General features: G+C 39.9%; 1 protein-coding gene across 3 annotated transcripts in view; it reads right to left on the reverse strand.

The window, feature by feature from the left end:
- Positions 1-25,125, reverse strand: part of LOC143362719 (carcinine transporter) — a 42,509-nt gene that overhangs the window by 4,404 nt on the left and 12,980 nt on the right. For 2 of the 3 annotated variants that reach the window (XM_076803107.1, XM_076803108.1), the window contains exons 2-6: positions 6,578-6,836; positions 2,273-2,483; positions 1,598-1,856; positions 1,029-1,221; positions 274-492 (exon numbers count right to left, since the gene is read on the reverse strand). In XM_076803107.1, coding sequence (XP_076659222.1) covers positions 274-492; positions 1,029-1,221; positions 1,598-1,856; positions 2,273-2,483; positions 6,578-6,825 — 1,130 coding nt within the window. In that variant the 5' untranslated portion in view covers positions 6,826-6,836. Of the gene's footprint in view, positions 1-273; positions 493-1,028; positions 1,222-1,597; positions 1,857-2,272; positions 2,484-6,577; positions 6,837-11,952; positions 12,376-25,125 lie in introns of those variants that run through there. The other variant, XM_076803106.1, reaches the window with a different exon arrangement.

A 25,125-nucleotide genomic window follows, 5' to 3' on the forward strand; every position in this document is an offset into this window, starting at 1 on the left:
TCACGCGGATGCGCGAGGCGTGTGTGAGCGATCGCGACATACATACTACGCTCGACACCTATAGTTATCAACGTCAACATTCCCATTTGCAGGACACTATGTTCCCGAGCTTTTTTATCTTCTTATAAAAATATTTGAATAATATGGAGGAAATTGGATGTGGACTACTTGAATTAACATAGATCAGAGTCCAGCTTGTTAACAAATGGATAAAATAACTTGGGAATTTTCTCTGGATAATATTCGGCGGATGGCAAGATTGAACCGACTCACCAATAAATGATTAGCATGATGGTGATACGAGCGAGTCTCGGTTTTTTGAAGAGATGCAGAACGGTGTACTGGTTGTGCGATTTGTCCTTTTCGATCATGGACCTGCAGCTCTTCTCAAACTCGTCGAAAATCTCTTGCTTCACTTCTCTACCGTTCACCTTCGCAAACCTCTTCAGCATTGCGATCGCTTTGTCGATATGACCGCTGGTGATGTACCAACTGGAACATAGAACATAACATCTCTAAATATTCCACGGAATATTCGGAACATATTCCAAGGTCATTGAAATCGGTGAGGACCTCCCAATTTTTCTAATATCTTTTTCTAAGAAGACATGTTAACTATTTTCAAAGTGAGTTTACCAGTTTTTGAAGTTATTATGTATGTTTCGTAATATAGTGTTTACTCGATAATTGCCCCAAATATCTGGCCGATAATTGTCCGAGAACTACTCCAACTACCGTGGGGTATACCCCGCGAGGGGCCCCGAAGCTCGAGAGGTCTCGGTCGCCGATAATTGTCCCTGGTCATGCATGTTTTGAACATGCATTGTGTAGATATGTACGTTTATATTCCTCGGCGACCGAGGCCACTCGAGCTTCGCTGTTCTTTTCTACGTTCGGCAGTGTATCAAAGAATAGTATTTTCTAGCCGATATATGTCCCTGGGTAGACCCGTGTTCTGGACATATATCGAGAAGATACTGTATTTAAAGTTATTGTTAAGTTAGATTGTTGGCTTCCGTCCAACTTACCGTGCACTTTCTGGAACAATCCATGGCCCTACGAACGCAACCACCATGGGACAGGCGGTGACCATACTCAAAATCCGCCAATCGGAGATCCAGTAGGCGATCCATGGCAGAAGGCTCGAAGCTGCCGCGAAATAGAGCCCGAAGGACATGTTCGCGACAAGCGTTCGGTATTTTGGACCGACGTACTCGATCACTGAAACGACACATTTACGAAACGCTGTTTTTATTGCAAAAGGTAAGATATCCTATGACTATAAGTAACGAAACCGTTTGTCGCGTTTATTTTTTCATAGGTAGATGCCAGTAAAATTATAATTCCTCGTTACGGTTTAGTATTTAGTCAGTAACTACCTTCAAGATATCTGTTATCTTTCTGTAACTATCACTTTCTATCTGCCTATACTCGCTGGCTGACAGTCTTCTCCTCTTTCTCTTTTCTCCGATTGGTCCTCTTTCTTGTCACCCACTTTCCCCAGTTATATTACTACCTTTTCTTTTTTCTCTTTACCATACATTTTCCTAGCGTTTTCCAACGACACGAAACGAAACGAAACGCTGAAACGGCTTACCGATAATGAAAAGAACATTGAAGCAGTTGTCAAACGATGTGCCGACGACTAATCTTGCTAAACAGAAACTCCAGAAGCTGTTGCAGAACGCCGTGGCCACAGACGCAACAAATCCAACCGTGTTGCAAGCGACCAACGCTGGAATTCTGCCATGATGATCGGCTATGTAACCGAATATCAGGCCGCCGATAATGCTGCCCACGAAGAAGGCTGATTGAGCAGCGGAGCCCAGGAAAGCGTGTTCGCAGACCCATTCCAACTGAAACAAAACAAGATGAGTCGTGTTAGGGTCTAGTTACATATATGTGCCGGCCCCGCTCCGGATAATAAGCAGGGGCTCGTTTTCGGTGTCTACGGGGTGTCCCAAAAAGTTACCCTCTCTCTGCCGGTACCGGTGTACGCATGACAGACACGAAACCCGTCACGTGACTCGGCCGCGGCCGAAGTGTGGGGAATAGCACGGTAGAAGGGGAAATTAGAGTGGGGGAAGAAGTCTTGATCTGGCAACTCTTGGTGACACTGATCCGACTGTCTGTGTCTTCGGGATCCCGAAGCTATCCGACTACATTCACTACTTGTAAATATTTTTAATTTGTGAAAGCAATTTTGAAGAATAGCAATAGTCTAGGGAAATCATGCTCGCAGCTCAGTGAAGAATACATTGCATGGACTCACCTCGACGGCAATAGACTTGTACGGTATCATCGTGTGATTGAAAGACCATCCATTCTGACACGGTTTAGTGGGCCAAGATGGATCTGCCTTCCGGACGCCGTTTTGCAGGATGTCCTGATAGTTCACGTCGTACATCGTGCATCGCGAGAACATTGTAGCACCCTCCGTCTTTAATTCTTCCACCGATGCCGGAGGTATCGACAACGAGATCCTAAAAGAAAAATCGATTTTTTACTGCTCCCTGTACTTTATTTCTTGAGTATATTGAAACGAAATTAGAGATAACATTTTACACAGCAAAGATCTTCTTTTGAAAAAAGAAGTGCAACTCGTGATTATGCAGATTAGCGATTCCGCATCGACCTCGATGACCTTGGAATATGTCGTTGTCACCTTGAACAACTTTTCCCTATACATGTTACAGCCGCACGGCCTTAGTTTTGTTAGTAAAAGTTGGCTTAAGAGCCAAGGGTGGTCACGTGACTTTTGCAGAGTCAGCAGGTCGGTAACTGCTGTATAATTTCCGTTCACAGCCTTCAGCCACTAACTTAAGATCCGTCTTGGTCTTGATCCGACGGGTCTTGAGTCTGTGACTAAACTTGTCACATTTTTTGCTCTGTATTATCGGTATCATGAATTCTGACGCCAGAAAACTACTTTCGATTTCGTCCGGAAAACTCAATCCAATGGCATAAAAATGCTTGGATTCCACGGCACGCACATCGTCAATTTTTGGCCTATTTCTAACGCTTATATTACCAATTATCTGCATAATCTCGTCAGCTCATGACCAGCGCGCGCTAGATCGAACCTTCCTCTTTCGAATGAGCCCTTTCCCAGCGAAAAATATTCCCATACAAGGTCGAAAAGTTGAGGCACGTGAAACCATTTTTCGCCTATATTTGTCGGTAACCTGGTCACTCTACCTTATCGGGAATCTACGGAGTCTTTACAAATATTGTTTAAATATTTGATTTACAACACTTACGCTCACAGTATAAATTAAGAGTGTAAATCAGTAGTAAGCGTATAACAAAAGTACACAATGACACCCAGAGAATTGCATATTCGGAATTGCATGCTATTTGCGTTCATCTTGGAAAAACCATGACTAGAGCCACCCAGCGATTTACGCTATTTGTGGTAGAAGAAACAATGACTAGTAGCTTACTGGTCTGATACAGCTCCATCTGATTACTGTGTGTTTAGGTCGCTGCGTCATTTAAGAGACATACACGTTGTAAATCGGTTTACGATGACTAAAAATGAATCGACAAATTTGCTAATTCAAAGCCAAGACGTTCTAATCACTGCGGTGTGCGCAAGTTGTTAGAAAAATGACGAATATTTGTTGATAATTATCGCGTTGCGAATCTTTACGAGGACTTTTCCGCATCAATTGCATGAAACAGAGATTGAATAAAAATCTATTTCTCCTCTCAATAATTTTAATAAGTTTCGAATACTAAAATAATGTACAGGGTGTCCCAAAAATGTTGTACTTGCTCGAAAAGGGTGACACCCGAGGTCATTCGAAATAACTTTTTCCTTTGCGATAATGTTCTCCGCGGGCTTCGTTCAGGAGTTGTTAACAAAATTCTTGTCAAGTGTAAATAAGAGCAAACCTAATCTTTGTATGGTTTTATGTAGGTACGTATATATAGTGTCTCATAGTATTGTCGCGAAGTGTATTTCTGAATTTTAAAGTAATAATAATGATTAGTGATAATACTAGTAAGTAAAATAATAATAATAATAATTAGTTACTATTAATGATTAGTCATTTCGATTTATTGATAGTTCAATTTTGCAAAGCTTCATGGGTGTCGTTTGGAGGATCGAGTTACCGGAGGATTCGTTCATTGGCGTCTCATTCGATTTGATTTGTTTTCGTTATAGACGCCGGAGGATACGCTGCCGAGAATAGTAAAGAATTTCCTGGTAGGTCGGTTCGCAGAAGTTTCGAATCTGTTGGGGAGGAGGTCGGCGACCAAACAGGTTTCCAACGTGCCGTCGCGCGTCGCGTCGCGTCGCGTCGCGTCCCGTCGCCGTCACGTTGACCGAAGTATGTATTTACTGTTCCCGCGCTTTTCTGCAGATCGTGAGTCAGTGGGGAAACACAAGACACAACATGCAGTTTTCCTGATTTTGTGTCTCAACGGCCTCACGCGTTTCATGTGCGAATTGATGACGTGATTCATTGGTGCATTCAGTTTGTTGGTTTCGAGTCGATTCTCTTTGCCTGCTTCTTTTTGTTTCTTTCAGAACGAGCGATTTACACTAAAAATCCATTGGTCTCGATTTTGGTCCATTGTAGTCCGCCCGAAACTCGCATGATCCCGGACGGTACACGGGGCTCGTTTTCCGTATCTATAGGGCGTCCCAAAAATGTTGTAGTCCCTTTAACCGATTTGCACCATAAGGAAATATGAAAAGAAGCTCTTTATCACCAAACTTTTTTTTTATTATATTTAAGTACAAAAATGACTACAAGTAAAAGAACTTCATATTTCAGGATTATAAGAAAAAATAAATTGAGCGTATATATACGCTAATGATGCAAGTGGGTTAAAGAGGTGATTACTGAGCTAAGTTTAAGTAACTTTTTGCTTTGCGAAAATGTTTCCCGCGGATAATTCTCTCCAAATGATAAATAAATTACCGATCAACAAAGTTATAGATGAAGATTACTGAATAGAATTTTACTATCGAAACTATGTTCAACAAAACTCGTAGATCCGGACAGGGTGCGCCTTTTATGTCGTATTACTTTTACTGCGCTCGACAGATGTACGTTTACTCAAACGTACAAACATCAGCCGTCTAATATCAACGTTCAAAGCATGCAAATGTTATGATATTACTTAGACCCGGGAGATATACGCGAAGACATAAGCTCCGTCGCGACATACTATCGTACAATTGTATTATGCATCGCTGTAACAATGGAAAAGTTTGTTCTCAGATCTTAGCTATTTATAGAAAAAATCCATCAGCAAATACACCCAAGGATTAATTTTAGTTCGTGTGAGCAACAGTTTTTCGCTTATCATTGTTTGCACTTTAAACATAAACTTTATTGCCACCGCGTGAGATTACAATCAGGAAGTGCATGTTGGAATTGTACCGGAAAATTTTGTTCAATTTCGAAAACTGGTACACTTACTGACACAAATTAAGAAACACTCTTTCAAAACGATTAACTTTTTTTAAAATTGGTCTAAACGACTTGAGCTTTTTCGAGGTATCAGAAGGATTAGTTTTACTAGATAATATGTAAAAGGATTTTTTAAAGTTGCTGTTGGTCAGAGGTTACATATTACATTTACATATTATCTAGTAAACTAATCCATCTAATATCACTAGACTGCTAGACTAGAAAAATTTTTAAATACTGTTACGTTATTTTCAACCTATTAAACGTATTAAGAAAGACAATAAATTTCTATTTTACTCCAGCCAGTTGGAATTCACGTGGAAAATTTTTATTTTGCATAAAGATCCGCAGTCTAAATATCACAAAGAACAGTATCTCCTGGACGATATATGTCTCTGGGTAGACCCGTGTTGTGGACACACATCGAGAAGAGACTGCACTCGTGCGAGTACAAGCGTGTGCAACAAGTGTGAAGCACGTGCGACAAGTACCATTGCATTTGAACAACGTCGCGTTGTCAAGCTTGATAATAATTCTCGCTCTATTCCAATTCCCGTTTGACGAACAAACATTGTTTCTTTTGAGATAATGAAAAGTATTGAATGTAACGACGCATTACGCTAGGCTTCATTATTACCGGATGTTACATCCATACTATTACCGGACTGGCGGAATGATTCGCAAGGAAACTTTAACCCGGTCTCACTGTAACTGACTCTTACGAACGTGACACGTGACTCTACGAGTGATTATGCAGTTCTGGACCGACGAGAGTAAGAAGTAACGGATTTATAAACTCTGAAAAATGTGTATATATAGAATACTCGGATCACGCGGGGTCACATTCCTATTTTTTGGTTACTACCAATTGAGCCAAACCATACTGCGTTTTTTTTTTTGTATGAAGGGTTAAACGAAGGTTATCTAGGGCGTTTTTCGCGCAGAGCGACGCGGCGGGCAAGGGCGCCCGCCGATGCTCGAGGGCACATCTGAGTGCAATGTGACGTCAGTGAGAAAAATGTTGCCATAGGCTGAACCATCGAAAGGAGGCGTGGTTTGTTGCCCGCCGTGTCGCTTATGCCCGCGGAAACAAATTCTATGCCCGCGGGGGCGATAGCTGCACGGGGCGGGCAAGATTGTTCGCTTACTTTTCATGATCCGTGAGATTCCATGCGTCGAGTTCTGGCACGGTGCACCAATGCTCGGCGGGCAGCAACGTGATGAAGAACTGCGTGAAGTAGAGGAACGCGTACACGAAGGTGAAGGGCAGTAGCAGAATGAAGAGGAACCATTGGTAGCGGCTGGCCTCGCCGACGTATGGAAGGATGTCGTCGAAGGCTGTGATCTTCGGACGTTCGCCCTCCTCGACTTTCATGGACTCCACCATGACTGTCATTATCTCGATCTCTGGAAATGAACGATCCTCGATTACTTCGCTGAAATTACACGCGACGCCGGTTTAGGCTCATGGCGATCGCAGAATAGAAAAAATCGTCGATCATATTTCCATATGATTAAAATGACTAGATACTATTATACATTTTGACGTGTTGTCTAATTATAAGTTTATCTGCGTCTAGCATCGGTAACGGTTGCGAGGGAAAGGAACAAGATTAATTACATGGTAATGTCTTTGAAACAATAAGAGTTTCCTTCGCAGACGATCAAAGAGTAAGCGAAGTCAACTTCTGGGAAAAGAAGACTGCCAATTAGGCGCAGGGACTCTACCGGTATACGAAATACCGGTATATGAAAAGACCTATCTATTAACGACGAACCGGTATTATACCGGTATTTTTCGGTTGCAGGTTGCGACTTTACCGGTATGTACCGGTAAACCATCATAACCTTTATGGAAATCGAAATGCCAAAATACCGGTATGACGTAATACCAGTCTATGAAAAGACCGGTATATTTACTACGAACCGGTATTATACCGGTATTTTTCGGTTACAGATTACGGTTTTGCGACATCAAGGCACCGATATTGATACATTTTATTCTTTTTCGCGGTCACGCTGCAATTTCCGATAAACTGGAAGTGGAACGTAAACAAATGAAGGTTGGTTCTTGAAATCGGTAGCGAAAACCTAAAGATGTACACACACACGTGCACGGGTCGCGCCGAGTTGAAGTACCCAGCTCACGCACACTGTTACAGCTGTTACATAGGCGTCGCATCGTAGGAACGACATTACGAAAAATACCGGTATTTTATATCGGTTTTCGGTTGCATCGGTTATCGGTATCAAGATTACATCGGTATCACAGTCATAGGCGTAACACCGATATCCAGATTATACCGGTATTAAGTCCCTGATCGAAAGTAATGCATCGCTACTTGTCTGGTGGAATCAAAACGGCCACTGAAGTCCTACTAATTATTCTGACTAATCACAGCAATTATTATTTTATGCGGATGTGAATGTTCCTAGAAACCGACATGGTAATTATTTACAATGGGGGATTCTTCGCCGATTTCAATGACCTTGAAATATGTTATCAAGGTCATCCCATGTTACCATCGGACGATTATGGTTTGCGAGATATTCTCGGAAAACTATGGGATGACTACAGCAAACTCTAGCTTTTTCAAATGACTATATTTCCCCTTCAAGGCAGGGGAGAGGCTCCACCCCTCCCCAAACCTAAACCAGACCTAACCAAAATTCGTTCAAAATGACTGTACAAACTTTAATTAGGTTAAGTATTATAATTTTTCTTGGAGTTCAATGACCCCGGAGAGTTAGATTTCTATACCTATTTGAAAAGAATCTTGGTTAGGTCTGTGTTAGGTTTGGCTGTGGCCTTTCGGATACTTAACAACTCGAATAGCTTCATTGACAATCATTCACCTTAAATATGAAAGAGACAAAGTAACTCTGCTGATTGCTGACTAGTGTAAATATGTGGTTATCAAGTATACACCGCTGTACGTATGTCTGCAACGAATGCGCCTTCCCCTGGCAATATTGGTAAACTATTTAGAATGCGTTTAGTATGAACTACAGTGCGCGAGCTATTAGATCATTTTAGTTAAATGTAGGTAATTATTTAATCCAATATTTAGTGATTTTTCGGTGATAACTCTTTAACAAAACCGCGGAGAAAATTTTCTCAAAGCAAAAAGTTACTTTAAATAACCTTGAGAATCGCTCCTTTCAAGGAAGCACAACATTTTTGGGACAGCCTGTACCGAGAGACTGATTTTCAATTCACAGAAATGAGAAGTTCAAATGACATGGAAATGAAAAGGTGAAGGGGAGTAGCACCGTTATAAATCCAATGAGAGAAATAAATTTGTCATTGAAAGACAAGTATCGATCTACCGGAAATGATAATTAAGCGCATAGAATGTTTCTCAGGCAGTTTGTGAGCGATCAATGCCAAAGTAAATTCGATTGCGAAAGGTAACTCGCGGAGATACTTATCTAAACCGCGCCGCTATATCTTTCTTAAAAAAAAAAAAAACAAAAAAAAAGATATCTGATTTTTAAGAAACACAGTGAGATCGAGAGTCAGTCATTCATTTTGCATTCGCATCGACTCCGATCACGATTCTGTGTGCGATGATAAAAAACAAGTCTTATAAATTATAGCACGGATTACTACATTTTAGATTGCCAATTAGCCAATTGCTTTTTCCCACGATTAGCAGACGTTGCAGTTGTAGTACAAGAAACACGGACGTATGAAATCGATATATCATTTACAATTCGTCGGAGAAGAAGATATCAACAGGATTCACGGCGAGGCCATTACTATATCTACGTATACATATGTATGCATATACATAAGTACGTATAATATGAAAGTCGATTTACCGATCATTTGAACAGGGGACAAAAAGCAGCTGGTCTCTACCGATAATTGAGTTTCTAATTCGACGCTAATCAAGTGCTTTTTCCGATCAGCTTTGTCCTTTGCAAACCGTTTGGCTACTTCAAAAGAGAAATCTCTTTAACACGCCCGTTTTTATACGCGAAACAGAAGAACGAATAAAATAAAAAGACAATTTTTCATAGAACAAGATGACGAAAAAAGTTCTATTTTTAACATTTTGGAATTTACGACAGAAACGAATAGGTGCAATTTAGAACGGTGTAAAGTTTCAAAGACTTTAAGAGTATCAATATATTACTTTCACTACATCCGGAGTATGCTCATTACCATTGATCGACAATTACTTCAGTTCAAATTGTCGATCAATCAACCGAAGATGCTGAGAATATTGATTCTTTGTTCGGTATCCAATTAACGGCGACAAAAAAAGGATTGAAATACCGTGGAATGGAAACAAACGAGCAATGTCATGTATCGATTGGATTATTTACTTCCGTTCCAGCTGAGAAGCTGTCGCGTGTATGTGTTTACGGTATTTACACCCTACGTGTACGCGTTTCGTGAACTAGTATGCCTTCAGCAACTGGTTACACAGAACTGAGCACCTTGAACGGCTCTATCCCGAAGAAACAATAATTAATAACACGGTCGCAGCACAAATCCATGATTTTACATACGATTTCCCAGAGTTACTCTCTCTCTCTCTCTCTTCTCCCCCGTGGTCACCATTAGGGAAAGTGACCGTCATTAGTGAGCGATATTGGCTACTATCAGAGTCGGACATTATTTAAGTAAATTTTCATTTGAATGACTATTTAAATGAAAAATTATTTGTTATTTGGAAGTTTAAATAACAGCCAAAAATAGTTATTTATTGTTTATCTAAATAAATTATTTAAATGATAAATTTATTTCTTATCTGCAAGTACAATTTAAATTGTTACTTATTAATTGTCGTTTAATTGCTTATTATTTGCTATTTATTCGGAAAGTCATAATCAGTAAATTAAGGATCTTCGATCGCCGAGGGGGGCGGTGTCGCAAAAAATTTTTGAAAAACATAAGAGCTAACTTAACCTACATCTTAATCATTCAATTTGCTTTTCATTCGATGAATTATTTTTATTTTATGGAATTTTCGAGGTTGCAGGATTGGCAGGCAACGTGTCGAGAAAAGAGATAACACGGGCGAACAGGTACACGCTTAGGAAGTCATAAAACATTGTACTATTTGTGTTTATCAACGTTGCCTCGTGTTACCAAATGCGTAAATTTCGAAACGAGCTTCTGTAATTTGTTAATGGAAAATAAAGATCCTGACCTTTTTTTTTTAAATAGTCGCATCGAGTAAGTGTAGCGATAACACTGCAAATTTTTCTAAATAAGCGGTTACATTTGTATGAAGCATACATATAATATAATGGCGTAGAAAATAGTACCACGAGGCGGTACAAGTCCAAGTTTCGAAAAAGATTGTTCGCTATCGAAATAGGAAGCCTTACGAATGCTTATTTTATTTATCACCTCAACTTACTTATACTTCGTGTCTTCCTTTGTTTAAAATTTCAACAAACATTAGTTTAAAACTTTAACAACCGCCAAAAAGATTGGAATCCATAACGGGTTCTCTAGATATAGTGTTAAACGTCTTTTTATCGGTTCTTTTTCTAGACATATTAACGTTTTTATTTTCCCTAATAGAATACCTTTCTTAATACCTAATAGACTTCCTAATAGTTAACCTTTAATTACTCTCACAGGGGGGGGGGGTACAGCATTACGGATACGTGTGTATTTGTGGCAAGTGAAAATTTATAAACTCCAAGAGGACATGTGCATTATATTAACAAAAATTAATATTTTTTATCAATCGCTTTTATTTTACTCTTACTCTAAAACTTTTCATAAAATTACTCATAAAAATCGAGAACTGTACGACAGTTCCGTAATCTAGTGATTCAAATTTGAAAACTCGAAATGTTTTTTTCTTTTTTGGATTAAGACAGTTTTATTCAACCTAGTAGTTTATTTAAGAGAAAATAGTATTTGATTTCATTGATTTTTATATTCTATGATGTTCCTCAATTTTTTTTGCACATTTATTGAACACTTTCACTGTCATGTCGGCTATACCAGATAATAATGTGTAATATCGAGTGAACCAAATTGTATTATAATCTACAAGATTCAAGAAACATGAATGTGCTAAATGAATTTTTTGCGACTGTCAATATCATTTTTGTAGAAACTAAGTTTCTGTTCGCAGAGCCAAAACAACTGTAATTCTGTGCCATCAATTTGTTATAATAATTTTAACAAAACAACAAAGGAAAACTTAAGCCGATTATTTACTCTGCTACGTTCATTTGCGTATGGTGTAAGAACAAAGAATGCATTCGAACATAAATAGACGATTTTACAAAACATTCTTTCCGCAATTAATAATCGAATCTCGATGCCAAATTTCGATGCGAGTGTTTCAACTATTTTCAAATAATGTACCCGTATTCTTAAATTCTTTTAATCCTCTCGCCGTTTTATATTTCACCTATTCACTCTTGTCGTAAATTCTCTCAGACTGATAATTGGCCTGCAGCAGAATAATTCCGCATCTATCGCGAGGCGGATCATGATCGTGAGATTGAATTCAAAGTGAACGAAAGCACGTTCACGATTTACCTTTTCAGCAGGCTGTTTCACGTCACGATGTTTCACAGAGTCCGGTTCGGTCCGCGAGAACGAAGATAAAATCCACCGAGGAACTGGCAACTACTTCTCTTCACTCCGATCGATCGAAGGATCGACGATAAAAGCCGAGAACCGGCCACGGAAGAATGGAATCTAATTCCTTCCTGTGCGGCTATACTTCGAGAGTTATGTATCCCGATCCGTCGGTATTCACCGATTGGACAAGAAGAAATTCTCTGTGCACGAGTCGCGTCGCGGCTTTATGAACGTCGAACGAAACGGCACGTGCTCTCTCGTTCGAGATCGCGACAGTGATCTTGGGCCCCGGATGTGTACGCGCGAGATCCCCGGAGTTTTCGGTCGGAGCACTACATCGTCGTTTAAAAAGGGGCACGCACGGACTGCTCGCGGCGTGGGCAATTAGTGGGGCTTTATAGCGCGTGCGGAGAGCAGACGAAAGTCGAACCCCACCAGCGGGCATCGCGTCGCGTCGCGCGTCGTCATTGGACGAGGCGTTTGGGGCCCGTGGATCGTCCGCGTGACGTCACTGGTGAACTACTCGGGGGGAATCTCTCCACACTGCGATAACCTGACCGCAGCACCTGTCCCTGTCCCTGTCCTTGTCCTTGTCCCACCTCCCATCACCGCCGATCTCGCGGGTTTTCTCATGACGCGCGTCGTACGCGTCGCTTTTTCCCCGTTTTTCTATCGCCGCTTTTTTTACCGCGGCTAATCCGAGTCCGAATCCCAGTACGGGTCCGAGTCCAGGCCCGAGATAAATGCACTCGTGTCTGCCCGTTGGCACGCGGCATGATGATCGATTTGAAAAGACCTGGATGCCTATATGTATACAGTTGCATGTACCACGAAAATATTTGGGCAGATGACACGTATACTCTACGTATTCTAAAACCATACAAATCTACAGGGTGTCCCACGTAACGCCACTCACTATTTGCCGGCCATTTGCGGCCATATGCAATAATAGAAAACCTTTTGAACAGCACGATAATAGTATTGAAATACCGCAAAGCCGCGGAGAACATTTTCGTAAACGGAAAAGTTACTTCGAATGACCTCAGGAATTCCCCCTTTCAAGGAAGTACGACACTTTTGGGACACCCTGTGGAATTATTTCAAATCCAATATTAATCATCCATTTCCATAACAGTCGCGATTTCCTGTAAGAAATCTAAAATCTTTAAGGGGGCCGGCAGGGTTTGAAATCCATATACTTATGCATGGGTCAAAACCTTTTCAAACTATCGCTTCAATATTGCAATGAGCAGTTTAAAAGTGGTCACTTGTGTTTCCTAAAAGTCCAATTTATGTCTGTATAGAGCCCAAATTTCGAATTTCTACCTCATCGGGGAGTAATTAACAATATTCGGCAGAAAATTCGAATTCTGAAGCAAGTATGACGTCACAAGATGGCTGCCGCTGAGAGATTCTCTTAATTTCGCGAGATTTAGTGTTCGTATCGAAAAAAGGGCTCTATACAGACATAGCGAAGACATGTACAAACACGGTGGTATGCATTTTTAATTGATTACTTACTTATTTAAGACGTAAAATGTCTAGAAAAAAGGCACAGGATAACATAGCGTGACAGTCAAGGCCAAATGCCTGCCGGCCCCCTTAAGAATTCTAAACTCTAAGGCGGGGGTCTCAAACTCAAACGTGTCATCGAGCCGGTCAATTAGATGTACATACATATGTATATCAAGCACGTTCCGTATCTAATATTATTCTGGAAGATAAACTGAAAATAGATAGTCCCTTTCGTTGCTGGACCTGTGTAAGTTTATGTAAACAGACGTATGTACACAGTTCCGCATAAGGTGGTAAATAATGGTTTCTCGAAAAGAAATCATCGAGGTTGCGGGCCGAATGCGAAGCCTTCATGGGTCGCGTGTCAGTTTATATTCGGTGCTCTAAAATTTAGAGTTGTCGAACTTCTTCTTCTTCTCCAAGACTACACGAATCTGGCTCTCGGTCAGCTGGTACCCCCACTTCTTCTCCTCTAGGAGTTGCACGCGTCTCAATCTCAGTCAACCGTTCCTCGACTCTGAGACTCTTCTTTCGGGATAGTCACGTGACTTTTTCAGTGTCAGCAGGTCGGTAGCTGCTGTATAAGTTCCATTCACAGCCTTCAGACACAAACTTGACATCCGTCTTGGTCTTGATCCGGTAGTCTGTGACTAAACTTGACACATTTTTTGCTCTGTATTATCGATATTATGAATTCTGACGCCAGAAACGTGCTTCAAGGTTTTGGCTGTATTTCGCAGAGACTGATGACAAAATATAGCCCAATTTGTAGCTGGAGATATTTTCTAGCGCGCGCTACTCTCCATTTCATCCAGAAAACTCATCCAATGGCATAAAAATGCTTGGATTCCACGGCACGCGCATCGTCAATTTTTGGCCTACTTCTAACGCTTATGTTACCAAATATCTGCATAATCTCGTCAGCTCATGACCAGCACGCGCTAGATTGAACCTTCATCTTTCGAATGAGCCCTTTCCCAGCGAAAAATATTCTCATATAAGGATGAAAACTTTGGACACGTGAAACCATTTTTCGCCTATTTTTGTCGGTAACCTGGTCACTCTACCTTATCGGGAATCTACGAAGACCGGGCCCTTAAGCTTATTCATTTTATATCTCAAATGAAATTGGTTTATCGTTTTGTATCTTTGAATTGTGGTATTTGACAAAACTTTCATCGAAAAATTTTATCCGAGATCACTTATCAGTGGCAGTTTAGACTTGGTTAACTAATCAGTCTATATCTGTTATCAGACACACTCGTTTAAGGTCTCCTTTGATCACCTGGCTCCGGATCTAGGAAAACTGAAATCCGGATAGTAAAAAATCACAGGAAGATTTGCAACTCTTCTTACTTGCGTTTTAAACCTACTTGATAGAATATTATTATAGCCGCGAGCACGAGCCGACAAACACGTCTTATCGCGATGATGACTCAAACGAGACTCTTGAGTTACGATTGTTCGGCGTTTTTCTTCATTTGCCGTGTTCCCCTTAATCACCTTACACGTTTCGCGACTGGAGAAAAGCTTTGTACAAATCAGAAGCGATTGTAAAACTGCCAAAATCGAAGAAAATATAATTCACGGTAGCACGAAAATTTCAGTTAGATCCGAGTTAGATCTAGGTTAGATAGACTATGATAATAGCGTATCTTAAAGTAGACGTCTCACAGTCGTGGCAATTTATAAAGTGTTTAACATATATTCCTGTGAAAAAGTCGTTCAGAATGAATACCTACGCAATGTGTTTCAAGACTTATTACATAAAGTGATTCATGAAAATGGAAATTCATATTTACATTTGTATTTTAGTTATTACTCAGATTGTTTAGTATCATTCTGATGATAGTGGTCTCCTGGTCTCACACCGATATACCCGACCCGTATTAATGTTGTATTCCTGGGTGTCCAAGGCCTCTAGAGGTTCGTTGTCCTTTTCTACGTTCGGCGTGGATCAAAGAATAATATCTCCTGGCCGATATATGTCTTCGGCTAGACCCGTGTTTCGGACATATATCGAGAAAACACTGTACATATGTTTAACGAAAGACATTTACAACAATAAACTAATGCTCTGAGTTTCACACGTGGCCGACGTGCGGCGTGCATCACATCATAACCATAACCTCACACTGGTCTCTCTCTCTCTCTCTCTCTCTCTCTCTCTCTCTCTCTCTCAATAACGACGTGTAATAACGATATGGAATAACGCTGTTCAAAGCCCCCATTCCACAAAGCCTAAAGACGTCTTTTTCAGGCGTAAGACTTTCAGACGTAAAATAGACGTAAGAAAGACGTCTTTAAGAGGTCGCAAATTATTAGTTATATAATATAGTAACTAATAATCCAAATTATTAGTTATCATGTCGTAATTCTATGTACTTGTCTTAAACATTTGCTGTTATCTGATGCCACTTTAGTTTATCTATGCTAACGTCACGTAACAAAAGCTGAAAGTCTTATCTTATTGGTAAGGTTACACCAGAATTTTCTGTCAATTTCATTCCAGATATTTCTGCTTAAATAGCGTGTGTATGCTGAATAGACATAAATACTTTGTACAACTATTAGAGCACACACACACACCTTTCCTAGAGATTTAGGTGCCCGCTACAAGTCCTTGAAAAAGACAACGTATACATGTGGGATTTAGAATTGGCGACGTCAGAAGTGGTATTTATAATTCCTAAGAACTTTATTTTCCTCTACTTTCTGACTCTTCGCTCCATGTTGTTATTCTCAACAACTGACGGCTCTCCTCGCGGCCTATTATTTATGTACCTTATTCCCTACTGCAGTGCTGGGCACGGTTAGGGCCCCTCGAACGCTTGCGTCGCCAGATCAAGACTTGTTCCCCCACTCTAATTTCCCCCTCTACCGCGCTATTCCCCCACGCTTCGTCCCGGTTACGTCACGCATTTCGTTTCTGAAAACGATATATATGCATACGACGAACAAACGGCTGGCTGGCAATTACGAGCGGCACAGTGGCCAACGGTCAAAAAAGGCAACTGTCGTTTTTGGGAAAAGAAGCGGCATTGTCGAGCGCAAGGTGAAGAGTGTCACATGCGATCATTGTACAGACAATAGTTTTCTTCGAGTAAAGTTCTTCTGAATCTACTGACTACCCATCTCTCCCAGTATATTTTTCCTCGTCCTAACAACTGTGAAGAAATTACATAAGTCCTCACTAATATAATAATTGGAGGACTATTAGTATATTAATAATAATCTACTCTATGTGTGAGCGTAAAATTAGAGAAAATGACCATAAAAACGTGTGAGTAATTCTAGTTCTTTGGTTATAAATAACAGTCACCCATTTGGTTAATAGAGTCTTCATTTTTACTATTATGTGTAGATTGAAAAGGCTATTGCTGCATTCAATTATGTGTAGTTGTTTCGATGCAACTGAAGGAATTACCGGCAATGAGTGGAGCCATTAAAAATAATAGGTGTTTAGATTATTTAAACTCTTAATTAGCACAGAAAATGTATCTCCTATGGAAATCATTTAATGGTATAGACGACCGTAATGAACAATTTCAAAATCCAGACTCAAAGGTCAAAATTAAGTGGACACCCTTTAACAGCTAATAACTTTTCTAAAATTGAACCAAACGACTTGAATTTTTCGTAAGACATTAGAAGGATTAGTTTACTAGATAACGTATAAAACAAATTAATTAAAAATACTATTGGTTGAAATTGTTAAGAAAAAAGTAAAGGTCACGATTTTTAACTTTTTTGTCTGTGCCTATAATGAAAATTCAAAATATGCCTTTTGTGGACATAAGTAAGGAACATACTCTCTTCGCAATTTCGGTAATTTTTAATTAATTGTCTTTTTATACATTATCTAATAAACTAATCTTTCTAACAACTTAAAAAGCTCGAGTCGTTTAGTTCAATGTTAAAAAGTGTTTAGCTTTTGAAGGATGTTCACTTAATTTGGTGCAATTACAAATTCCAGTCCCCAGTAATCCGGGAACTGAATGAATGAAGATTAGGTGAGCAATTATATCCCGGTTATTTTACGCGAGCCGTTTCAAGACAGTGACTTGCTGCAGCTATTATTCCTGAACGATGACTAAATATTTCAATCGTAATCGTTAATCATCGAGTGTCTCGAATTGGTATATAACAGCCTACGACTTACTTCCACCGTCAACATTCCGATTTCTACTTTGTCGACATAATCAAACATTCTCTAAATTTTTCCAGCGAACTTGTCGCAGTGCTACCTCCACGCCGACCTCAGTAGAGTATCACCAACTTCACTTGAGTATAATAATTGTCTAACACACTTGTAGGATCGTTGCACGGTGCTAAGAGCGTCGTGCTTCGAATATTAGGCGAAAGCTCGTGTGGGACACGAATCAACAGGTGATCTCGACACTTTCACGAAACCAGATTGGCCGAGTTTGCCGCATCGATTATCATTGATACATACATTGTATCCCAGCTAACTTTATTACAGTGAATAGCTATTAAACGACACATTTCATGAAAATTGCAAAACCTAAAATTTAAATGGCTCGGAGGGGCTCATCTCATACGGCACTTGCTTTTTTGTGGGTGGAGGGGTTTCGGAGATTTCAAGGTCACCTTCATTTTTTTAATGAAATGATACACTTTCTGTATCTTCAGTTAATAGAAGCCGTTTAAATTAAATTCCACGTTTTACAATTTTCATAGAATGTATCGTTTAATAGTTATTCGGGGTAATCAAGTTAGCTGGGACACCCTGTATAATTGCTTTCGAATGCTATGGACAAAACAACCCTATCGATCGATCGCACTAACAGGTATGGTATCCGTTAGAGACTTCGGATAAGGAGACTCGGAAATTCCGACAATAACGATATGTTCCACAGAAACTTGATACCCTTGAAGAGAAGAGAATCATCAGGCGAACGCGCGTCTGTCCGCATCTTTCACGCATTCTGGTTTAGAACGGTTCAACGCGTAGATAAAAAGGTAGTAAACGCAGAAAAACGATTGCTTTTACGCACGTTCCGTTGGCTACATGTTTGGAACGAAATACAACGAATTCCTCGCTTGGAAAATAGTCTTATTCAACAGGTTGAGACACTGTAACAAAAGAAACTGGATCAAGCTCTGTCCTACCTAAGTAGTCATCGCACGTGTGTGTCCATAGTTTAGTCTAGAACTATACGCATTATATGTGTTTATTTTATATATGTCACAAATATTTGGCCGATAAAAGTCCCAGGACTATCCCCACCACCGCGGGGTATACCCCGCGAGGGGCCGCGAAGTTCGAGTGGAGCTTTGTTTACAATATTTTCACTCCTCGGCGACCGAGGCCACTCAAGGTTCGCTGCCCTTTTCCACGTTCGGCGTGAATCAAAGAATAGTATCTCCTGACCGATATATGTCCCTGGCTGGACCCGCGTTTTGGACATATATCGAGTAAACACTGTACTATTGCACATGAAGTGATTGAATAACAAGATAATCTGCAAAAGATATTGTATGTCACTTTCGACGGGGAAGTTTCGCAATGATTACAAGATCGAAGATATTAATCGATTCTTCGTTATTTACGAGTATTGGGCGCGCATTGATTAAGATTAAAGCAACGCGGAAAGTATGACAGAAACACAGAAGTGATCCGCTGTGTCGCGCCGTACCGCTTCGAACCGGAAGTGAAGGCCCGACCGATAGAGGGGATAACTTCATCACTGGAAATATCTCTCAAGCAGCTCTCATAAATTTAAATTGTCCCTGATTTTCGAAATAAGCCGCCGCAATAAAACTGACAAATCATCTCGATTCTTTTTGCGTCTTTTTTTTTTTTTAATACCGGGTAGATACGTTCTATTTCGCAAGAGACGCGTATCTAATCAATCGCAACGAATGTGATATGCATACGTATGTATAGTAACGCCTACGCGGTTAAAGAAAACAGAAAGATTAAATAATAATAGCACAACATTGAACAGTAGTTAACCATTCGAATTGAAGCTGTTAGTTTCAGTGCAAACTGCGCTGCATTTAAATGATTTGCGGGAATATTTTGATCGAGATAAATTCTGACAACTATGAAATTCTGAATCAAGTAAGTTTATTTGTTATTTCAACTTTACCGTCAATTTTCAAGAGAACGGTTCATTTTTTTACAGATGGTACGTCCTAGAAGTATGTTCCTCTCGATGAGTAGAACACGATGCAATCATAACAAAACTTGACCTTGAAAAAAGTCGGTCAAGGTCAATTTTGCACCAAACTTTTTTAACAGATCTTCACCGTTCCTAAGGTGTAGAATCACGCTGTAACGTGTTTTAGACATAATTTCTTAACATCTTGTACATTTAGATTCCTAGAATTTGTGTACGTTAATAGACTAATTGTTAATAAACTAATGGAATGAGGAAATTTAGAAAGTGTAATAACTTGTCCAATGCAAGTAACTTTCGTTGGTCTGCTTTTCTATTCCTAATTTGCATACGGTGAGGTCAGACGAATATCTATGGAAAAACGGCAAAAAGCAATTAGTAGTGAACGTCGATTATTATCGTTATGAGCTTGCGTTTCCTGTCATTTACATAGAGAAATGGAGTCCTATTATGTCGCAATTAACTTCGTTCCCCTTAAGTAGATCTATATGCTGCAAAGGCAACCGTAAGAATTCTTGCTTTTTTCCCAAATATTTTTGATTTCAGTCGGATCGTTCGAAAAATTGAACGTGATTATTAAAAGCGCATGCGCCGGTCATTATTCAGTGGCAAAAAGTTTATGCATGATTTCATAAACGCGTTACGAAAGTATACATTAGTAATATTCACGGAAGACGGTAATGTTTTTTAATACCTTCGGTCAGTCTGATAATTATCGGCGTTGCTGTTCAAGGCCGTCGATTCTACGCGGAACAATCTGCGGATAACTCTGATACTAATTACTCATTGTATTCACCATTCTTGGCGTTACAGGTCTGCGTTGTTACTGGATTTTAGTCCGTTATCGTTTACAAGAATCATTCTTTCTATCTAATAATATCCCACTTTTTTGTAAATTAGTTTTAAGTGCACTATCAATTAGTGACTAATTCGCTGACTCCTTAAACAAGAGAGGAAACAAAATTCTTTCGTACTATCGTCTACTACAGGGGTTCCCAAAATGCGGACCGCGAATTATATTTTTGAAATGTGTCGATAAACAGTTTGCAATAAAAAGTAATTATTGTCATAAATAAAGAACGATTATGTTATAAAATTAGTATAAATCTTTCTCTTCTGTCTAACTTTTTACCTTTTTTGGCCCGCCAAATATTTTGGAATTTACTATTTGGCCCACCTAGGTAAAATTTTGGGAACCTCTGGTTTACTAGATAAAGTAAGTATACTCATCAGTGCAGTGCCGAATCAAGGGCTCGGACAGAGTTCGGTTAGTTTGGTATAATCGTCTTACAATCAGTACAGTGCTTTCTCGATATATGTCCACAAGACGGGCCTACCCAGGGACATATATCGGCCAGGAAATACTACTCTTTGATCCACGTCGAACCTAGAAAAGCATAGCGAAGTTCTAGAGTTCAAACATACATGTCTACACGATGCAGGTCCAAAACACGAGTCTGGCAGGGACAATTATCGTCTAGAAGATACTATTTTTTGATACAAAGCCACACATAGAAAAGGACAGCGAACCTCGAGTGGTCTCAGTCGCTGAGGAGTATAAACATTATAAAGAAAGCTCCGCTCCAGCCTTGAGGCCCCTCACAGGACTTTTATCGGCTATATATTTGGGACATATATCGAGGAAAGACTGTATACATACATATACCTTGTCCAACGAGACCAGGCAGTAAACGTAAACATAGCCGCTCGTGTTGTGCAGAGTTCATGTTACCCTTCTTCGATAGCTAGCGAAGGATGCACGCTGCCATTTCGCTGCCTCGTCTTGTTGGACAGACATACAGTCAGTGTAAAAAGTATTTGTACGCCCTTTAAAGAAGAATAACTTTTTTACAATTGCGATCTGACTTTTCACACCGACTGTACTTCCGTGACAGGTTGTAAACTGTTGTATCCCGAAACATTAAGACACACAAATTTACGAGAAGTGCAACATCATTAACAGCCGCGATCAACAATGCAAATGTTTTCGTCTGGAGAAGTAGTGGCGGGGGGTAGGGGAGCTTGTGACACAGATGTCTCGAATGATTATTTCCACTTACAAGACACGAACAAATCCCCGCTAGTATGTACACATAATCCCAGGTATTGCATTATAATGTTAACAATTCCTGTTCAATAGCTGCAACATAATTATCAGCGGAGTATCTTTCCGTGAACGAATCTGTGTTGAATTCACGTGTTTCCAGCATGAGATAAAGAGTTTACCAATGTTCCTAATGCAGTCGATTAATAAACAGCAGGTATTCTGATTTTGAACGCAAATTTTTTTTACCAATCTTTCGAAATTTTGCGTCAGACCAACTATTCAAGTTTTAGCATTAGAATTTTGCGTAGACATTCACGGATATTGTAAGTCACCAACATATTTTTAAGTGAAAGCACTAAAAATGACACAAGTTATATATTTTCTTATAGAGTACATTTTAAAAAAGTTTCTTATCTGCTGATCGAAAACAAAAAAAAAAAAAAAGAATTATGCCTGAATAAAAACAAGTTTAGTAAGTTTAGAAGAAATATAAATAAGTTTAGACTAAAAACCAGTTTACTCATCACTGCTACGTATTCATGTACATGTACATGCCGAAAGAAAGTGGGCATGGTGGGGATTGAGAGCCACATTTGTCTGCGAGCCACTGTTGAGCAGGCCTGTCCCACGGTAACGGCACTTATTGAGAGGCCCCGGCCAGGCCTGCTCAACGATGGCCCGCGGAATAGATATGGCTGCTTCTCCTCTTCGCCTGATCGGCAAGTCAGTCCCCACCATGTCCACACCGACTTTTCCTTCGGCATGCACATGTGCATCCGTAGTAATGGTGAGTAAACTGCCGGTGCAACGGTCGTGGGCCTCGTGCCAAAGGAAAAGTCGGAGTGGAAATGGTGGGGACTGACTCGCCGAGCAGGCGAAGAGGAGAAGCAGCTATATCTGTTCCGCGAGCTATTGTTGAGCAGGCTTCCGTGGGCCAACGAAGACGCGAGACACCAGCGGACTCGACGAAGGTGCGAAGCAAGCGTTTGAGGGGCCCCGAATGGCCTGGGGAAAGCCCGTGGTTCCCAGTGTATCATGGGTCTGTATAAAACTAGTAAAACTACCCAACGCAACGGCGGGCAACGACGAATAACTGAAGAAGGTCGTCCGAGTGATTACCGGTTCACTGGAGAGAACGAAGATGGAAGATACCCGTGTCCCTGCCACGAGCCACGAGCCACAAGGCAGCCTTCGCTTCGCACGCGTGAATCAGTAACAAATCTGTTGGTGGAACCACGGTGGCGTATCGTCAACTCGCAAATTCGTTTAACGATAATGCGAACGAACAAACGAAGATAAAGTACATTTTATTAAGGAGCTCGATGAAACAGTTCTTATTGGGCGCTAGGCAACATGCTTTAAATTCTCACGAGTAACGAGTTCATTTACTCCGGGTAATGTTTGGCTAAATAAATCACTATGCGCGACGCGTCGCGCCGCAGCACACACCGGAAACATTTAAACATTTTTATGACAAAATCGTATAACTTTTGATAAAATGATGAGAGGGCGATAAATCTTTTCTCACCGATTAAAGCTGAAATGTTGCTGCACGAGGGACAGACGAACATAATATTTGTTGAAGAAATCTTTGTTATGAGTTTATATTAAAACTGTAACACTATATTAAAACTTGTGGTTGAACTTTTCCTTAACTTGTGATACATTATTCCTGTGGATTTTGACATGCCGAATTAAAATCTGGTTACCGGATTTGTCTATTTCCTCATGATTTTGGAGAAAATGTAATTTAGTCGAAGAAACCGATTAAAAACGTGGATTCTATAATTTACGTCTTTTAATAACGATGTCATAAATTTCGGCCATTGACTTACTTTCTGAGGTTATTTAATAAGAACAGCGCTAGAATTCTAATTCAACAAGACTATCAATTTTGAGATGGAGGTTACATAATGAGAGTAAGAAATTAAAGTGTTTGTTTCATAGAACAGCGAATTTTTCAGGCAGTTGTGTTCAATAGAAATGATTTGTGTAATTGGCACCACGAAATTGACTACTTAAAAGATCAATTGACTCGGGCAAAGAATTTTTGGAGAGAACCTTTCCCAAGAACAATTCTGACAGTGTGATCAAGCGTAGAAAAACAAAGCTATTAAAGGAGTTGACATGAAATGATAATGCTGACAATGAGTTTCGTAATCAATGAACTGTTCAAATACATACATACATATGTATGAAGGAAGGCAGATATTTTATTTAGGAGAACAGATCATTTAACCTAACCTCAAATTTCATGTCCAGCGATGAATGAGTTGACCAAAAAATTCCAATTTGTATTCAATAAAATTTTCTCACGAACATAAATACATATACAATAGAAGAAGGAAATGAAGCATATTTCGAGTACTCTGTTGATTTGAAATACCAAAGTATCTAAAAAGGCACTTTTATAACAAACAAAAATGATAAATAAAATTGACATTTTACCCACAAAACAAACCGATATTGCAAATATGCCTTGCTTCCTCTATTAATAGAACAAACAAATTTTTTACTAGATTTTCTAACAATAAATGTATGTCATGTGTGTATGGTGAAACTTGAAATTGTTGTCGTTTTCCTATAATGTCGTTGGCACCTATGCATAAATTGCATACTATCGTGCAATATCTATATAACGTAAATCCACTCAGATCGAAATGTCATCGACCAGAGAAACGAATTGTTATGTTGCTAAAACTGGTATTGCAAAAGCGCAGTTAAAGTGCCCATATACATATTCACCGGAATCTTCGTACGTCAAGGAAAGAACAAGGAATAGAAAGTTGAGGAAAATTCTACTTGACAAATTTTTCTTGTTTTATGCCCACCCCCTTTTCAAACTTGACGCAGACCACCACACAGACACACGGGTCTCTGATGATTGCGGTGAAGCGGCTACAGCAGTGCAGTTACTTTCTCCGTCACGTTGCGCCGCTCGTCGCGTCGATTGGGAAATTCCCGGATTCGCGTCATTCACCCTTTTCTAGTGACGCAAATCGCAAACTGGTACGTACGCTTCTGTGGGTCGTTGAGGAAAATTGACGATGAAAAATGCGAATGAAGAAATTAATAAAGAAACTTGAAACAAAAAGTAATTACCGATTGATTTGATCAATTTTGTAATAAATAAATCAGAGAAAAACTCGTGTGGATACAATGCCAAAGCCTACCAAAAATGGTGTTGGAAGTTTAACACGATTCAAACAGGTAATTAATTAATAAGGTTTCCAGAGTGTTTGCTTTCAGACGTAACATAATTCTGTTAGCCTATTTGTAGTTTTTTCTTTCCAAAAATCATCGAAGTCCCAGGCTTAACTTCACCTTGGCAACCCAGAAAGTTTTAAGTTTTTTCATGCAATCATGTAGATTTTGACGAGAAAATGCCAAAAATCCAAGTTTTAACGCGAGGAATTCACT

The sequence above is a fragment of the Halictus rubicundus genome, chromosome 18 (genome assembly GCF_050948215.1).
Source record: "Halictus rubicundus isolate RS-2024b chromosome 18, iyHalRubi1_principal, whole genome shotgun sequence".
Classification (NCBI taxonomy): Eukaryota; Metazoa; Arthropoda; class Insecta; order Hymenoptera; family Halictidae; genus Halictus; species Halictus rubicundus.